This window comes from Malaclemys terrapin, chromosome 1 (assembly GCF_027887155.1).
Source record: "Malaclemys terrapin pileata isolate rMalTer1 chromosome 1, rMalTer1.hap1, whole genome shotgun sequence".
In the NCBI taxonomy this organism is placed as follows: domain Eukaryota; kingdom Metazoa; phylum Chordata; order Testudines; family Emydidae; genus Malaclemys; species Malaclemys terrapin.
In genome coordinates this window covers 264,676,275-264,695,500 of record NC_071505.1, presented here as the reverse complement: position 1 = coordinate 264,695,500, position 19,226 = coordinate 264,676,275, and the positions used below count along the sequence as shown (strand labels likewise).

The following is a 19,226-nucleotide window of genomic DNA, read 5'->3' as shown; positions in this document are numbered from 1 at the left end:
GCAGGTGGGCCACATGAGATTGGAATCTTTTGAATAAGTGTCAGTTGAGCCATACCCTATATCTTGCAAAGTAGTCTCAACTGTCCCTTGGTTCCCTCTTACTATCTGTGGCAGTCTGACAGAACTAGTCATGGTAAACTGCTACCACTTAGTGTTTCTTAGACTTGACTCGTCCAAGTTAGATTTTGACCCTCGTTATCCTTTCAGATTTTTCTTTCCACCCTGGTCATTGAACATTAACATCCATTTTTTATTTTTTTTTATTTTTGGTGCGTTGTGCCTCCCCCAGTAATGGCAGACTTCAAACCATGTACATCTTGTGGTGGCTTAATTCTTCTGAAAGATGGCCTTGGTGTGAGTCATGGTCTAGATCAGAGGTGGGCAAACTATGGCCCGCAGGCCACATCTGGCCTGCGGGACTGTCCTGCCTGGCCCTTGAGCTCCCAGCCAGGGAGGCTAACCCTCGGCCCCTCCCCTGCTGTTCCCCCTTCCCTGCAGCCTCAGCTTGCAGTGCCACCAGTCCTCTGGGCAGCGGGGATGCGAGCTCTAGCCGGGCAGCATGGCTAGCTCTGGCCGGGCGGCGCAGCCGCCAGTCCTGCTGCTCTGAGCAGCATGGTAAGGGGATGGGGAGCGGGGGGGGGGGGATTGGATAAGGGGCAGGGGGTTATGGGAGGTACAGGGAGCAGTTGGATGGGATGGAGGTTTGGGGGGGCAGTAAGGGGACGAGGAACAGGGGGAGTTGGATAAGGAGCAGGGGGGCCCAGGGGGGCCTGTTAGGGAGCAGGGGTGTGGACAGGGGTCGGGGCAGTCAGGGGACAGGGAGCAGGGGGGTTGGGTAGGGGGTGGGATCTGGGGGGTCCCAGGAGGGGGGGGTCAGGGGACAAGGAGCAGAGGGAGTTGGATGGGTCGGGTGTTCTGAGGGGGGCAGTCAGGGCATGGATGGGGGTGGGGGCCAGGTTGTTTGGGGAGGCACAGCCTTCCCTACGTGGCCCTCCATACAGTTTTGGAACCCCAGTGTGACCCTCAGGCCAAAAAGTTTGCCCACCCCTGGTCTAGATCAATGTGCAGCTTGTTCTCCATGAAGACTCTCTGAAATCCAGGGATACCTGTCTCAAACTCTGCCTACTAGAGCAAACCATCTGGCTAGCTTCTGACCAGGAGGAGAGAAGTTCCACCTCAAAGATAGACCTGATACTTGTTAAATCCTCATCTGGCAGTGCCCCCCATGCTAGCTGGCACATCATCCATAAGATCAGTAATGGCAAATAGGTATCAAGCAAAAAACTTGTCAGAAGAAGAGTTTACACCACTACTAACGCATTCTGGCACTGAAGAGCAGGTAAGGCAGGACCAATCACAGGGACAGACATGACTCCTGGCACCAGTCCTTGTCCTCCCTCAAAGAGTCTTGGTCATCAGCCCTCCAAGGAACAACCCAATATATCTCCTCCTGTTACAAAGGCTAGTTATGCAGGTTCAGCTTTCGGTTTGGTGCTGAAGAAATACCACCTGACATAGTCCTCAATACTGGTGGCATCCTATACATCAGCGCAGTCCTTAAAATCATTGAGTGTGCTGGCTGGCTCCTTACTAGAGGAATCTGCATTGTCCCCAGGCTACTTCCTTGGCACAAAAAACCTTCAGTCTACAGTGGAACATATTCCTGACCTTCCACTACTGAAGTGTCATCAGCTACATTGACTCCCCATTAGTCACCTGGGCAGATATCTTCACCCACATCCAGTAGGGTCAGGAGAGGGCCCACACACATCTATTACAGGCATGACAATGGCCTGGGCAATCTTAGTTGAACCACCCATACAAGTATAATGGGCTTATTGGGGAACCTCTGATCTGTGCTTCAAGGAGTCAAATTCTCTTCCTTTCCTAGAAAGTGGGTAAGATCCTGCCCTCCATCTGCATCTCTGGTCAGACCACCATCAGGAGATTATCAGCAGATCCCTCAGGATCATTCACCTTTCCCACCCAGGGACCTCTCATTGTCTACTCCAGACAAAGCTGTGGTTTTGGTCTTAGTAATGGTGCAGGACAGCTGAAATGTCAGTGATAGATGGAAAAAGCCCCCAAGCTGTGATGTTTTACTTTTGGCTGTATCTGCCAAGATTGCTCTATCCACCAACTGCATCCTGGACTTAGCTAAGACCTTGTGGCATACTCCAGCTTCTTTACCACAATGCCTGAAAGCAGATTAGTGTTATCAAGAACCGCCAAAAGGATTCAAACAATGTTACGCTTATACTACACCAGACACAATCTCAGACATGCATGAAAAATCTAAGCATGCAAAGAGTAGTCCCAAAGAAATTGGACTTGTTTGGTGAGAAATCATATTCGTTGGTGTCACTACAGCTTCAAATCATCGACTACCAGGTCTTAAATATATTGTGTTCCAATGTATCCCCTTTATATCTTAGTTCCGTAAGAGGTAAGAGAGGATATCTTGGGGGACTAGCTAGTAGCGAAGATGTTCTTCCAAGCAGTTATAGATGCACCGGATGTAGCTGTAGGTCCATGACCACTGCTGTGTTCATGCACAGGGCTTTGTGGTTGCAACCCTCAGACCTCCCTAAGGAGGTGCAGTTCACCCTTGAGGATTTTCCCTTTTGAGGGAACAGAAAACTCTTTAAATTTCCTCAAGGATTCTAGTGCTACATTATGCCTAATGAGTATATATACACAAGGTTTGAACCACAAGCCCTTCAGGTACCAAATGCCTGCCGGCAGAGGCAATCTTCCTACTCTCAAAGTAGACCTTCCAACTACTCACAGAGGAAGACCCCAGAAACTCCAGGAAGAGGAGATTGTCTTCCTTGACAGTCTCTCTACACCTATTTCTAGGCAGCACATTTTGATGTGAGCATCGAGAGCATACCAAAACCTCTCAAGAACCAATCCCTACTTTTGGCTTTTGCCTTGCACCTTTCCACTGGGCTTGATCTGCAATAACTGACCCATGTGAGCTAAAAGTTGTTACCCATGGCTACCCCAACTATTTTCTGCCCCTATTCAGGGGCCCTTGAGAGCCAACTAAAATAAGTGGCTACAGTGCTCTGCCCAGGAGCCATAGAGAAAGCACCTCTAGAGAATAGGGGAAGAGGTTTCAGCTTCCCAATATTTCTTTATCCTGAAGAGAAAAGGATGGCTCTTCATCCTATCCTATAGCTGAGACTAAACAAATATATACACAGTCTCAGATTCAGGATGATAACACTAGCTTTAATCATGCCATTCCTTCAGTCTCAAAATTAGTTTGTGGTTCTCGAGTTGCAGGATGTGTACTTCCACATTTGCCATCCATCTGGCCCACAGAATGTACCTGTGATTTGCAGTGGGGCCCAGTCAGTCAGTACAAGGCCTTACCGTTCCTCTCTCCAGAGCAGTCTTCACAAAATTCCTAGCCATAGTGGCTGCAGATCTTCTGTGGGAATCCAGATCTGTCTATATCTAGATGATTAGCCAATCAGCAGCAAATTCCATCAGGATGTTTCTACAGTCCTGAACTACATTCTCTAACTATTCACCTAATTTCACCTTCTAATGAACTACAAGAAATTGTCTAATTCTGTCATAGATGATAGAATTCTCAGGAGCTCTGATCCACTGCAAATCAGCCCTGGCATATCTCCCTGAAGATAGATTTCCACCTCTACAATTAATAATTACCAGTCTCAGATTGACTCCAGCAACCATGGTTTAGAGCTGTTCCTTAGTTCGCTCATCTATGAAATGGGGATAATACTTGTCCACCTCTGAAGTGCTTCATGGCTGGACAATGCTCTAGATATATTAATAAATAAAAAAAAAAAAAAAAAAAAGTCTGTCAGGTAACATGGCCTCAGCAGAACCTGAGTCACTTGCTGGAGAAATTGAAAAATATCTTTACATATCAACATTAACTATTTCACTCTGTATCAATTTTGAGCAGAAACATCAAACTAATGTGTCAGTAATTTTTTGGTATTTGGTTTGGGTGCAATGGGAACCATTAGTTGCTGAGACGTAGAATAAGAATTCAGTCCCCTTAACTGCCTCTACAAAGGGGGGGGAAAGATGAATATCTTGGTGTACCTCCCTCCCCCATTCCTAGCCCCACCTCGCAGGTGTTAACAAAAGCCTCAGCTACCTGTGAGATACTAAAAATGAGAAGCAACTCCTATACCTTCCTAGTGCTAAAAGCCTCAACAGTCCCTTATTCAGCTGTTCAAACTACAAGCTTTTCTCCAGTTTCAGGATAAAATCCATAGCTTTTAATTCAAAATTAAAAACATTTGCTCTTTTCACAGACTAACATAAAATGATCTTGATTCTGACATACAGTAATTTTGAGATTGTCACTCCACATTTCAACGTGTGTTTTGTCTTGATTTCTAATACACCCGCCTGCATTTTCAACTAGTGAAAATTACATAAAACAGGTGAAGTATGTAAGAACAACTTTTCTGATTTTTTTCAGCATCATTTAATGGCATTTTCACATTATCATTCATAAAGACACCAAAACAGGTTGTGGAATGGGAGTGTTGACTGTCATGATGAATTGTATTAGGACTCTATACATGGATATGATGCATTATGTAACCAAGGATTTTGTGCATGTATTTAAAATTTCATACTATATTTTTGTTCCAGAAGTGGATGTTAATCAGAACTAGATAATCATTTGGCCATGGTCTTTTTTTGCATGACTATTGACTTTTAGTCATTGAGAATTAAACAGCCATTTTTCTTGTAGACGGGAACTTACCTTAGGTGCTGGAACTAGGGGTGTGGCAACATCCCCTGGCTTGAAGTGGTTTCCATCAGATACAGGGTTTACAGTTTGGGTCAGTGGATCTCAGCATAAATTGTTCCAGCAACCCTGGAACTTACTAACCGATTCTCATATGAAGGAGAGAAGTGAAAAGACTTCTGTGTCAATCTTCTTTTCCCTTGTGGATAGCTATCAGCTAGCTAGTCTCAGTTCAGGCATAGGCTTGCTCGAAATAGGTTTATACAGTAACAAGTAATGTGTTTCCATAGCAGCTGTAGTCTAATGATTTTCTTCACTTCACTTTTTTTTGCTCCTCATCAGTTTTGAAGGGCAGTATTAAACAACAAAAAGCATATTTAGGTCAAGTAAAGAAGTGTTTGCTAATACGAACTCTGTGCTAAGCATTCTGGGAGAGTTCTTTCTTGCAGCAGATGAGGGTTCTTTGTGGCTAGCAGCAGAAACTGCAGCACTATCTTCACAATTTCTTTTTATCTTGGATATGTTCTGAAGATCTTTGAAAAACAGGAATCAGAAGCTATTTTTAAACTATATGGAATACTTTTTCAGCTGTATCATACAGTAATAGCATATGGTGAAAGCATCCTATTTGAGAGAATTTTACAGCTGGGCTGTCATTTTGTTTTTCTATCATCCTCCTATTTTATTTTCTAAGACTGGATTTTTGGCAGTCTCCTGTTTAACTAAACAGGTTTGCATTATAGTAGCTGGTGGCTTTTATTTTAGTGAGGTACTTGATCCTGGACCTGAAGATGGTACAAAGGATAATTGTTCCTGTGGAGCAAAGGAAGAAATTCTGCAAATGGAGCCAGGATTGCTAGAAATGCAAATTCAACACATTTTGGAATGGGTTGCACTACTAGTGTGGTTCTGTTTAAAGGCATTCGTACAGTTTTTGAAAGAAACTGTGCTTATATTTGCAAACATCAAGGAGAAAATAATGCCCTTGAATATACAGCACACAGTTTGACCAACGAGGATTCAGGACTATTGATTCATTCATCCCTGGTAAATACTGACTTGTTTAACATAGTTTTTAATTAGTGAGTGAAATTAAAAATCCACATGATAGTGTATGTAATATCTATTGTATAAAATGAATTTAATAATATTGTAGACTGTGTGCACTTGCAGGAATGTCGTGATTACACGTGTGTGTACAAGCGTAGATACAAAGATAAAGCTTAAATGTTTTATAGATTTCTACTGATATAGCTTTGAAGAAGCTTTGACTCTTGATAGAGGGTTTACATGTGCTCATAGACTGCAATTTGCTGCTGTTAGATCTTATAAGGAACTTACTTTACTTTAAATGACCAAGACAGATTGCTATAATATTTGGAAAAAGAGAGAAACCTTATGACTATTGGTATGTTAGAAAAACCCCAATGCACGTTTAAATTTATTCATTTTCAAATGAACTTATTAGGAGTGGGTTTTTTAGGAAATACACTACTATAGTAAACTAAACTGGTGAAAGGGGTAGGAGAATATGCTAGAAGAAAAATCTTTATGGGAGAACTAATTGCTTTCTAAATGTCTTCTGTTTTTTTTGAGGCTTTCTAGGTGTTGTCTGATACACAGGAAACAGGCTTTGAGGTGGGACTGTCTTCTTCATACTCCCCAGACTGGTGACGCACATATGCGTCAGATGTATTGCATCCGGACCCAAGGGGGTGGAAGTGGCTGACCAATTCACAAAGTGATTTTTGGTAGATTTGTAAGGTTATTTTAAATGCTGCATGCACTCCTCATTTAGCTTCTCTGTTGCTGACAAGCTGGATAGAAGAGCGGTGTGTGTGTGTTGAGGGTAGATTTAAAGGGATATTTATTAATACAAGTTCGTGTTGAAGAATCTATTGTGTCTGTTTAGGTGTTTAGATTGAGACTAGTTGCAGTTAAGGAGGCTCATGCTTTCATCAGGGCATTGTAGAAATTAATTCAACGGTATGCTTGATTTTTTTTTTTTTTTTTTTTTTTAAAGTCTCTATTTTTTTTAATACTCACCTTGGCCCTTTTTTTTCTTCCTACGTTCTGACTATAACAAAAGACTTAATCTGATGCAGGGAATAGGGGCTTTCTGAAGATAGGAATAGATGCTGAAAATTTTGACCATTCTCCTCAAATACATGGAGTAATTTAGAAAATATATGCTCGACCTTAAGTAGTTACGTTGTATATTTTGAAAATGTGTGTGTAAGTAAGTAAAAGCTGACATAAAAAGAATGGCTTCCTTAAACCACCTCAATCAGATCCTCACTGTCAGCCATTTTTGAACCATTGGTCTCATTCCACAACTAATTAAACATTATTAAAAAAATGTATTTGCTGACTTGGAAAAAATACAGTTTGTCTTGCACTAAAATCAGTATTAACAGTACAAAATAAAAAAAAGCCAGAAAAACAAAAATCCTTAAGCTTCAGTTAACTCAGATTAGTTATATAAATCCAAATATGTGAGTGTGCAGAGAAATAGAAAAAATAATATAAAGCCGGGATGACCTTTCATAACTTAAGAGCTAGAGTGAAAATTTCTTGTATTGCATTTACATTGTCACCTATTCCTTTGCTTTATTTAGTAATCTTTTGTTCCAGCTGCTATTGCCCCAGGGTTCAGTTGATATTGGTTTAATTCAGCCTTACAAAATTGGCATATAAATGGGTCAGATTAGGCACAAACCTTACTTGCCTGCTGTTGCAATTATGGTGATATTTATGTGACAGACATGGAGCTGATCTAATTTTTGAATACTGTATGTTGACCTAGTTATTGGCATATTAACTATATGAATAGATGGGTTTAATTTAACAGGCTGTAAGGAAACAAGCAGGAAGGAAATAGTGGCTCAAGTTAAACGACCCCATGGTAAACACTTCAGGTTTATTAAACAGTGGGAGAGCAATTGTCTTTGAGGTGTCTGGCTTGCAGGGTGGCCTTAGGTAGAATGGAGCCCTAGATGAACTTATATTTTGGTGACCCTGTGGGTGTGGTTGGCCCCCCATTGCCCTTAACCCTTGCACTGTGCTCCTAGCCCCTGTACCCCCCCCTCCTGCGCCCCCATGGGGAAACTGACTTGGATGCATGGAGCGAGCAGCTGGCATTGCTGCTCGCTCCCACCCGGAACACTGTTCCTCCGCACACCCCTAGGAGGCTGTGAAGTGGGGAGCGAGGAGTAACACCAGGGCTCCCTGCAGCCAAGTCACTTTCCCCACCTGGGCTGTGCTGTGAGGCAAGTGACTTGGCTGCAGGGAGCCCTGGTGTTGCGCCTTGCTCCCACCTTTCACTGCCCCTACGGCGACACAGAGGAAGGTTTTGGGGGGGAGCAGTATCTGTGCATAACTGCCCTCCTTCCCCTCCCCCCCATAGTCCTGCTTTAGGAGGAAGCAGGGAAAAATTTGGGTGGTTCCAATGTAGTGCTCCCCTGCCAGCCAGGAGCAGTTTCTGACACTACACCAGCAGTGCTCACCTCTGCGCTGCTGCATGGTGCCCCCCAACCATGGCACCCTGGGCAGTTGCCCATCCCGAAGGCAGGCCGTGTGCTGATCTCCTGCTGAGCTTACTGAGTTGTTTTAGTGCAGAAGGGTAAAAGCCCAGGAACTGACAAGAACAAAGGACCTCTGTCTGGGTAAAAAGGACACCCCCGAGCAGGGAGGTAGCTGTTAGGAGAGCTGTTCCGGAAAACCAGACCAATACACAAATACCCACATGGGTGTCTGAAGAAGCTTAGCTAGTTTAGATAATCAGGGGATGCCAAACCTCAGGTATGAGAAATGTTTGTAGATTCTTTTGTTTTAAAATCCTCATCATTTTATGCTTTCTTCTAATTTTTGGTAAATAAACAAAATAGTTCTTTTAGAAGGTTGTCTGGTCACTGTATATACCACTGGTCATGGAAGGGAAGAACAGCAGGTGCTGAAACTAGTTGGACCTGCTTGTTAAGCAGCGTGGTTGATATACAGAATACAATAGCCAAGTGTCTGGTCTAAAAGCTGGAGAAATGAATAATTCTGCCCTAGGAGAGGTAAAGGCATGAAGCTTGACACCTGAGGGGTGCACTCAGGAAGGGGACGGAGGTGCATCTCACTCTGCAACAAAGATAAATTAGTTTACAAAACTCATGCAAGAAGAAATAGTTAAATTTTAAATTCTAGGATCTCTCAATCACAGTTTGAATGAATTTTGTACCATTTTCTCTAAATGCAGATTACTTTTGGGAGAAGAATTTGACTTTCCACCCCTCAAGAATCATGTTTAAGAGCTGTGTTTGGAAGGGAGAGGCTACTGGGTTCCTATCATGAAGGCGATAGGCAGGACCACAAGAGATTAGCAAGGCATCACTTTACAGTATCATCTGTTCCCTTTACTCGCCTTGCATCACAACAGATGGATGGATGGATATTTTCTCAAGAGTAACTTGTTTGCTAGGATGTATGTTTGAAATGCAAACCATCCCATTTTCTTTGTTTAGGAGATAGGGTGGTCTATAGTATTCTTGAGATACCAACCCATTAATTTGTAGATTAAATTATTGAAATAAAACTTTCTACAAAGAACCCTGGTCTGGAATTTAAACTGTTGCTTCTTGGCTCTGGCTTAGGTAGCTCTGTCCGTTAGCTGTTGATAGACAACTGCCAGGAAGCATTGCTCCCTCCTGCAGCAGTTTTTCTTTCTCTTCCTTGCCTCTAGTTATTTCAATGTGGATCAGGTACTTCTGAGATACAGTTTTGTCACAGGTTTCAGAGTAGCAGCCGTGTTAGTCTGTATCTGCAAAAAGAACAGGAGTACTTGTGGCACCTTAGAGACTAACAAATTTATTAGAGCATAAGCTTTCGTGGACTACAGCCCACTTCTTCGGATGCATATAGAATGGAACATATATTGAGGAGATATATATACACACATACAGAGAGCATAAACAGGTGGGAGTTATCTTACCAACTCTGAGAGGCCAATTAATTAAGAGAAAAAAACTTTTGAAGTGATAATCAAGCTAGCCCAGTACAGACAGTTTGATAAGAAGTACTAGACACAATCAACTCCGGTTTGAATAAGGACTGGGAATGGCTGAGCCATTACAAACATTGAATCTATCTCCCCTTGTAAGTATTCTCACACTTCTTATCAAACTGTCTGTACTGGGCTAGCTTGATTATCACTTCAAAAGTTTTTTTTCTCTTACTTAATTGGCCTCTCAGAGTTGGTAAGACAACTCCCACCTGTTTATGCTCTCTGTGTGTGTGTGTATATATATCTCCTCAATATATGTTCCATTCTATATGCATCCGAAGAAGTGGGCTGTAGTCCACGAAAGCTTATGCTCCAATAAATTTGTTAGTCTCTAAGGTGCCACAAGTACTCCTGTTCTTCAGTTTTGTCACAGTGACAACAGTGGATTCTAGTAGGTCCCTCCCCAATGCAAGAACAAGCAGTAAGGGCTTTGATTCCCTTGTATGAACAGTATTTGAAAACTTACATGAACGGATAGTCTTTAGGAAGTGTGTTTTTTGTTTTGGGAGAAATCTCTATTTGCATAGTTGGATATCAATGAAATGGCGAGGGAGTAACTAAAAGTCCTGGACCAGGGGCACTCTGCAGGAGTCTCTTCTCTACTATTTATGGTGCTGAAGAAGTCAGGAGGTCTCCACCTTGTGTTAAATCAGAAGTGGCTCAGCTCTTCCATTGCCTACAAAAAATTAAGGTAATCTGGAGATAAGGTGGAAATTTACTTGCATGAGTAGATTTAGTGTCTCTGCATGTTGCCATCAACCTTCATATTAAAATACTTGTTCTTCCCTTTGGGCCATGAGTATTTCAGCACACCACTTTCCCCTTGGGTCTTGCCTCCAGGCTCAGGATCTGCAGGAAGAACTCAGTAGGGCCTCATGGCCAAATGGATACAAATAATTTAGCCCAGGGGATTTTAAATTAACCCCAGATAATATTAAAGATCACAATGTGGATTTTCATCAATTTGGGTCTTCCTGCCTTTTTCCATAATGCAGTTGCTTCAATGAAAAGGTCCATTTACTAAATATTAATCACTAATTTTAATTTTAGTTCATATTGAGCTTCACAGAAACAAGCCATTTTTTATTTTTTTCAAGAAGCCAAAGAGGAAGCATTACATAATTTTACTTGATACTTTGCTTTTAAAGTTCTTCATATGTGTCCATTGCCTACATGTCTTTCATTTCATCTCATCTCACCTTTTTCCACTTTTCAGTCTTTGTTTTGCTTAACCCTTTATCTCCCTCCACTCTGATTTATTTCTGTTTCCATGCTGTCATCTATACTTGGAAAATCTTAGACTATATTCCAGAATTCCTCCTTAATACCAATACAGAACTTCAAGAAATAATTGGCTATTATTACTAACTATGGGCTTGTCTATGCTGTTTTCTTTCCCTCAAATCCCATCCAAGTATAGACAAGCCCTGTGTCTCAATGCCTTTCTGCACCTGGGCTGCTATCCCTTGACAACAAAATAACTTCTGACTACAAAGTGTACAGTGCTCACTTTATTTTTAATTACAAGTATTTGCACTGTAAAAAAACAAAAATTTAAATTCATCTAATACAAGGACTCTAGTGCAATCTATTTATCATGAAAGTTGGACTTACAGATGTAGAATTATGCACCAAAAAAACTGCATTCAAAAATAAGTGTAAAATTTTAGAGCCTGCAAGTCCACTCAGTCCTACTTCTTGTTCAGCCAATCACTCAGAAAAACAAGCTTGTTTACATTTGCAGGAGATAATGCTGCTCGCTTCTTGGTTACACTGTCACCTGAAAGTGAGAATAGGCATTCTTATGGCACTGTTGTAGCAGGCGTCGCAAGATATTTACGTGCCAGATGTGCTAAAGATTCATATGTCTCTTCATGCTTCAACTGCCATTCCAGGGGACATGCATCCATGCTGGTGATGGGTTCTGCTCAATAACAGTCCAAAGCAGTGCAGACCGACGCATGTTCATTTTCATTATCTGAGTCCGATGCCACCAGAAAAAGGTTGATTTTCTTTCTTGGTGGTTCGGGTTCTGTGGTTTCCGCATCAAAGTGTTGCTCTTTTAAGACTTCTGAAAGCATGCTCCACACCTCGTTACTCTCAGATTTTCTAAGACACTTCAGATTCTTAAAACTTGGGTCAAGTTAGAAATCTCACATTGGTACCTTCTTTGCGTTTTGTCAAATTTGCAGTGAAAGTGTTCTTAACATGAATAACGTGCTGGGTTATCATGCGAGACTGCTATAATGTGAAATATATGGCAGAATGCAGGTAAAACAGAGCAGGGGATATACAATTCTCCCCGAAGGAGTTCAGTCACAAATTTAATTAACACTTCGAGCGTCATCAGCATGGAAGCATGTCTTCCGGAATGATGGCTGAAGCATGAAGGGGCATATGAATGTTTAGCATATCTGGCATGTAAATACCTTGCAATTCCAGCTACAGAAGTGCCATGCGAACACCTGTTATCCCTTTCAGGTGACATTGTAAATAAGAGGGCAGCATTATCTCCTGTAAATGTAAGCAAACTTATTTGTCTTAGAGATTGGCTGAACAAGAAATAAGATTGAGTGGACTTCTAGGCTCTGATGTTTTACATTGTATTGTTTTGGAATGCAATTATGTAACAAAATTCTACATTTGTAAGCTGCACTTTTATGACAAAGAGATTGCACTACAGTACTTGTATGAGGTGAATTGAAAAATACTATTTCTTATCATTTTTACAGTACAAATATTTGTAATAAAAAATAATGTACACTTATTTCAGTTAGAGCACAGAATACAATATATATGAAAATGTAGAAAAACACCCAAAATATTTAGTAAAATTTCAATCAGCCCTGGAAAAAATATTCAGAATGAAAACTACAGGAAGCAATGTGACACCTGTAATTTTCAGTATGCTTGAACTGCTTTCTGTGCTGCTATGCTAGTTTCAATCTTTTTTTCAGTTCTGTTCAGTACTTAATCTTTAAAATTGCTGCTTGGTAATGAAAGCATTGAGATCAGTTCTCAGATTTTAAATACCTTTAATGTAGCTTGTATACTATGACTTGGCCCTATAAAGGACTTGGTTAATCAGTATTCAAGAAGCTTTCAATCAGTTCAGTTTGCAGTGGAAAAATATTTTTAATATGACCACCACTAAATTACTTACTTTTTTGAATACTGGATTCCCTAGATATGAGAGGGAATACATGGATTTTGAAAGGCTGCATGCCTGGGCTCTGAATGTGATTAATTAGATAACTTTTCAAAAGCAGGATCAGGTATGATTATCTACTAAAAACAATCAAAAAAATCTGCTAACCTAATTCTTACACCCAGTAAAATTCTCAACTAATTCCAAATGCCTTAATATAACCTGTTAACTCAACAGTATTATAAGCTTCAGATACTGCTGAATGTCATCTTCAGCATAAAGTCCAGTGACAGTAATATTTGTGAGTCCCTGGTGCATCTGAATACACTGGGGTGTCAGAAGGACTATGGGCTTGTCTACATGGGGGAAATTGATTGGCTTATTCCACTATAGCTATGCCAATTGGCTATAGCTATTCTGGAATGACTTCCTGTGTGGGCACTTTATTCTGGAATTAAAAAAGTGATATTATTCAAGAATAGTGTCCACCTAAGTTCCCTGTAAGCTGTATGGCCACGCAGCAGCCTTGTTACGCTGTGCAGACGCTCAGGGAACCTGCTTGGGGACCGGCCGGGGGAGGGGCGCCCCATCCGGGATGGTCCGGCTAGGCCCAAACCTGCCAGGGGAGAGGCGCCTATCCTGCGGCCCCAGCCCGGAGCTGCTGCACCAGGGAGAGGTGCCTTTCCAGCACATACCCAGGCAAGACCACACTCAGCTGCAGACAGAGACTTTAGTCAGATCTGTGTAAGAGGATTCACCCAGCACTCATGTGCACACCCACTGTGGAGATGTATACCCCAGATAATATTATCTTGAGCTGTATAGAAAGAACTGCACAGCGCAAGCTCATAAAAATTCACCCTCTCCCTCAAGGTGGGGAGAGAGATTCACAATTTCTTACCTCCCACCCCCATATGAATTACACAATCTGGATTATGTTATAAACAAGAAATAAGTTTATTAACTATAAAAGGTAGATTTGAAGTGATTATAAGGGTTAGCAAATAGAACAAAGCAGATTACCAAGCAAATAAAACAAAACACGCATACTAAGCGTAAGATCTTTAAGAGACTGGTTTCGAGAAGTACCATAATTTCTCACCCTAAATGTTGTTTCAGGCAAATTGCTGAATTTCTGTAGCTAAGAGTTCCAGTTATTTCTCTTTACAGACTAGACTCCGGTCTTAGTCTGTACTCAACCCATGCTCAGTTCCTTTGTCTCTTCAGGTACTTTCAGCAATCTTTCTTTTTGGGCAGGAAGGCAACGGGGAAGAGTCCTGTTTGCCTTACTTGCCAGCCTTAAATAAGATTTACATAAGGCAGGAATCTTTTGTTTCCCAGTCTTGACCTTGCCCTCCCTTTAGTGGAAAATTACTAGAAGTCCAAGATAGGGGTGTGACAATGCGGTTCTGGCGGAACCCAACTGAGAGTGCCAACTCAGGACAAATTGCTCAAATAGGGCAGTTACAGCCCAAGGCTGGGGTTTTTTCCACCTCTAAGGCAAACCAAACCAGCCAGACTAAGAGGACTTCGGTCTCACCCCACTGGCTAACCGCAAGTCTCACAAGCAATCTCCTTAGACACTCCAGTTTCCCAGTATTACCACCAGTGCCACTCGTTATGGGGACAAATGGTTATGAAAACCAATACCCCAGTAAAAGAAAAAGGTTCTCCTGATCCCAAAGGACCAAGCCCCAGACCCAGGTCAATATACAAATCACATCTTACCCACAAATCACGCTGTTGCCAATCCTTCAGAATCTAAAATCTAAAGGTTTATTCATAAAAGGAAAAAGATAGAGATGAGAGTTAGAATTGGTTAAATGGAATCAATTACATACAGTAATGGCAAAGTTCTTGGTTCAGGCTTGCAGCAGCGATAGAATAAACTGCAGGTTCAAATCAAGTCTCTGGAATACATCCCCCGCTGGGATGGGTCCTCAGTCCTTTGTTCAAAGCTTCAGCTTGTAGCAAAGTTCCTCCAGAGGTGTGAAGCAGGATTGAAGACAAGATGGAGATGAGGCATTAGCCTTATATAGTCTTTTCCAGGTGTAAGAACACCTCTTTGTTCTTACTGTGGAAAATTACAACAAAATGGAGTCTGGAGTCACATGGGCGAGTTCCTGCATACTTTGCTGAGTCTCAAGGCATATTTGCCTTCTCTCAATGGGTCCATTGTATAGCTGATGGTCCTTAATGGGCCATCAAGCAGGCTAGGCAGAGCTAACACCAGTTTGTCTAGGATGTCACCCAGCAGCATAGCATAAGTTTGAAATACAGACAGTATAGAGCCAATATTTATAACTTCAACTACAAAATTGATACACACATATAGACAGCATAATCATAACCAGTAAACCATAACCTTGTCTTAGACACCCCATTTGACCCCCTTTATACAAGATTTGCATGCCACTACAGGACCTTGTTTGCAACAATGATCTATATGGTCCCAGATTATATCAGTAACGTCACAAGGGGTTAGTACCAGGTGACAGGACCTGACCTAGTAGTGTCACAGCTGCATCCCAGGATGCCTCTCAGGAAGGAGAGATTAGTATAATCAAAGTCTTATTGTTTCTTCCTAATGGCCCATCAATGCTGATAGCCTGTTGTCTGGTGGGTGTCTCCCAAATATACACATAGTTGTAATTGTTACATGGTCAATAACCTTTCCAGTTATTACCTTTCAAGACCCATCTTGCATAAAATACATCTCAGTTATGCCATATGCATATCATAAGCATATTTCCATAAAGAATATGGGGTGTAATGTCACAATGTGTAATGGGGATTCCAGGGTGCATCACTCTGCACTTATCAGCATTGAATTTTATCTGCTGTTTTATCGCCCAGTCACCCACTTTTATGAGATCCCTCTAACTCCTTTGGACTTAACTATCTTGAATGATATTGTATCATCTGCAAACGTTGCCATTTCACTGTTTCACCCTCTTTTCCAAATAATTAATAAATATGTGGAACAGGACAGGTTCTAGTATGGATCCTTGGGGAACTATGCTGTTCACCTCTTCATTGTAAAAACTGACCATTTATCCTACTCTTTGTTTCTTACCTTTCAACCAATTACTGATCCATGAGAACCTTCCCTCTTATCCTGTGGCTACTTAGATTCCTTTAAGAGCCTTTGGTGAGGGACCCTGTGAAATGCTTTCTGAAAATCCAAGTACACGATGTCAACTGTATCACCCTTGTCTATGTGCTTGCTGATCCCCTCAAATAATTTGAATAGGTTGGTGCAGCATGACTTCCCTTTACAAAGCCGGGTTGACACTTTTGTGACAGGTTGGATCACAAAAACCCCCTTGGGACTTCACCTGATGTGCTGGGACTACCTTTGAGCCTGTTTTCCCTGGAAGCTTGGAACTTCAGTATCTTGCCTGTTGAGCCAGACACACTAGCCTGCTACAAACACAAGCCCAGGTCTGAACCATGTCCCCTAAAAGCTGCAGGCTTAACTGAAAACAGCTTAAGAAGTGCTCCTGTCTCCAACACTCAGATACCCAGTTCCCAATGGGATCCAAACCCCAAATAAATCAGTTTTTAATCTGTATAAGCTTATACAGGGTAAACTCATAAATTGTTTGCCCTCTATAACACTGATAGAGATATATGCACAGCTGTTTGCTCCCCCCAGGAATTAATGACTTGTTCTGGGTTAATTAATAAGTAAAAAGTGATTTTATTAAATATAAAAAGTAGGATTTAAGTGGTTCCAAATAATAACACAGAACGAAATAAGTTACCAAGCAAAATAAAATAAAACACGCAAGTCTAAGCCTAATACAGTAAGAAACTAAATGCAGGTAAATCTCACCCTCAGAGATGTTCCAATAAACTGCTTTTACAGACTAGACTTCTTCCTAGTCTGGGTCCAGCAATCACTCACACCCCTGTAATTACTGTCCTTTGTTCCAGTTTCTTTCAGGCATCTCTTTGGGGTGGAGAGGCCAGCTGAAGACAAAATGGAGGGGTTTCCCAGGGCCTTATATAATCTCTCTTGTGGGTGGAAACCCCTTGTGTTCTCCTATGCAGAATCACAGCTACAAGATGGAATTTTGGAGTCACATGGGCAAGTCACATGTCCATGCATGACTCAGTTCTTTACTGGTCAACGCCATTGTTTACATGTTAGTTTGAACTTTCCCAGGAAAGCTCAGATGTGGATTGGTGTCTTTCAATGTTTATTGTTAAAATACTCCCAATTACTTGAATAACCCCTTCACACTATGTTGACCAAATCTGTCTTATGTGCTTCCTACAGCAAACACTTTAAATACAAGCATAGAGCCAACGCTTACAGCTTCAGATATAAAAATGATACATGCATACAAATAGGATGAATACTTTCAGTAGAACATAACCTTTGCAAAGATATGTTGCATGGCATATAGCATAAAACATATTCCAGTTATGTCATATTTACATTCATAAGCATATTTCGATAAAGCATTATAGAGTGCAACGTCTCAACACTTCTCCAACAAATCATGTTTATATATGTGTCTGATAACTCTGTTCTTTCTATAGTTTCTACCAATTTGGCCGGTACTGAAGTTAGGCTCTCTGGCCTGTAACTGCCATGATCTCCTCTGGATCCCTTTTTTAAAATCGGTGTTATGTTAACTATATTCCAGTCATCTGGTTTAGAGACTGATTTCAGTGATGTTAAATGCTACCATTAGTAGTTCTGCAGTTTCACATTTGAGTTCTTTCATAACTCTTGTGTGAATACCATCTGGACCTTGTCACTTAATACCATTTAGTTTGAGTTTGTTCTAAAACTTCTATTGACACATCAGTTTGGGACACTACTTCAGTTTTGTTGCCCAGAAAAAATAGCTGTGATGTGGAGTATCTCCCCCACATCCTCTGCAGTGAAGACTGATGCAAAAGCATTAATTTTGCGCCTCTGCAATGGCCTGGCCTTCCTTGAATGCTCTTTTAATACATTTGTCATCTAGTAGCCCCCACTGCCTGTTTGGCAGACTTCCTGCTTCTGATGTACTTGAAAACGATTTTACTGTTAGTTCTTGCATATTTAGCAAGTTACTTCAAATTCTTTGTTGGCCTGCCTAATTATACTTTTACATTTTACTTGCCAGAGTTTGTGCTCCTTCCTATTTTCTTTATTAAGATTTGGCGGTCCAAATTTTATTAATGCACAGTAGAAACAAAAAAGACGACAATTGATCATCCTCTTTGCCAGGAAGTCAGATGGCTTTACACCTGCCAGTGTCCAGGAATGACATAGAAGACATTTTAAGTAGGTATGCAGTGACCAGTCGCGAATGGTCATTGAAATGGTCTGTCACAGAGCTAATATTGTGTCACTGAGGGACTGCTGTGATAGATGCATTTGGTGTGATTTGTGAAAGACATGTTCTGTTTAACAGGAGGTGTGAGTTTGGACTCATTACCAGATGCTGCTTTCCTTTGGTGTTCTCAGACGTCCTTGATCCCCAAAATAGTATGCAAGATCAAACAGGATAGAACTCTGATCATCCTGATAGCTTCTTACTGTCCGTGACCGTTTTGGCTACCAGGCCTACTAGTGAGGTCCATGCAATCTCCTCTACACCATCTGGTCTGCTCAGTCATCCCATAATATCCTAGAACCAAAATCCGATGTTATGCCTTATGGCTTGGATGTTGGCTGGTTGAGTGCTATCAATAGACTGTGCCCTATAGATTCAGAAAATTGTTATCCGAAGGAAGACATCTTCCACCAGGAAGACTTTCTCCTACAAATGGAAATTTTTTTTACATATAAGCAGGCCAAAACAGATCCAGTAGAGGCACTGATAGTGAAGATTCTTGACAACATGCTGAACTGGCCTTTACTCTTAAGACCACCTTGCAGCAATATTGGCATGTCGTTGCCTGGTATAGTCACTCAATTTTCTCACATCCATTAGTATCAAAATTCCTTACATGCCTCTTTCATACTTACCCTTTGGTTACAGACCTGACTCCCTTGTGGGATCTCAACTTTGTCTTCTTGCGTCTCATGTCTCCTCTGAACCACTGACCAAATGCTAAGTACATCACCTTACCATCAAGATGGTCTTTTTGGTGGCCATCGTTTCAGCTTGGAGTCATTGAGCTCCAAGCTCTCATTGAAGGATGTACAAAGCAATCCAGCCATAGGGACAAGGTGGTGTTAAGATTACACCCCAAGTTCCACCTGAAGGTCCTCTTGGACTTTCACTTGAGCCAGTTGATAACCTTGCCAGTTTTCTTCCTTGAGCTGCACTTGA

The 19,226-nt window shown here is 41.5% G+C and overlaps 1 protein-coding gene across 8 annotated transcripts in view; it reads left to right on the top strand.

The window, feature by feature from the left end:
- Positions 1-19,226, top strand: part of DOCK9 (dedicator of cytokinesis 9) — a 319,963-nt gene that overhangs the window by 30,992 nt on the left and 269,745 nt on the right. For 4 of the 8 annotated variants that reach the window (XM_054012562.1, XM_054012607.1, XM_054012555.1 and 1 more), the window contains exon 1: positions 5,621-5,797. The exons of the other annotated variants lie outside the window; for them this stretch is intronic. In XM_054012562.1, the coding sequence (XP_053868537.1) occupies positions 5,636-5,797 (162 nt within the window). In that variant the 5' untranslated portion in view covers positions 5,621-5,635. Of the gene's footprint in view, positions 1-5,620; positions 5,798-19,226 lie in introns of those variants that run through there. 8 annotated transcript variants of the gene reach the window in all.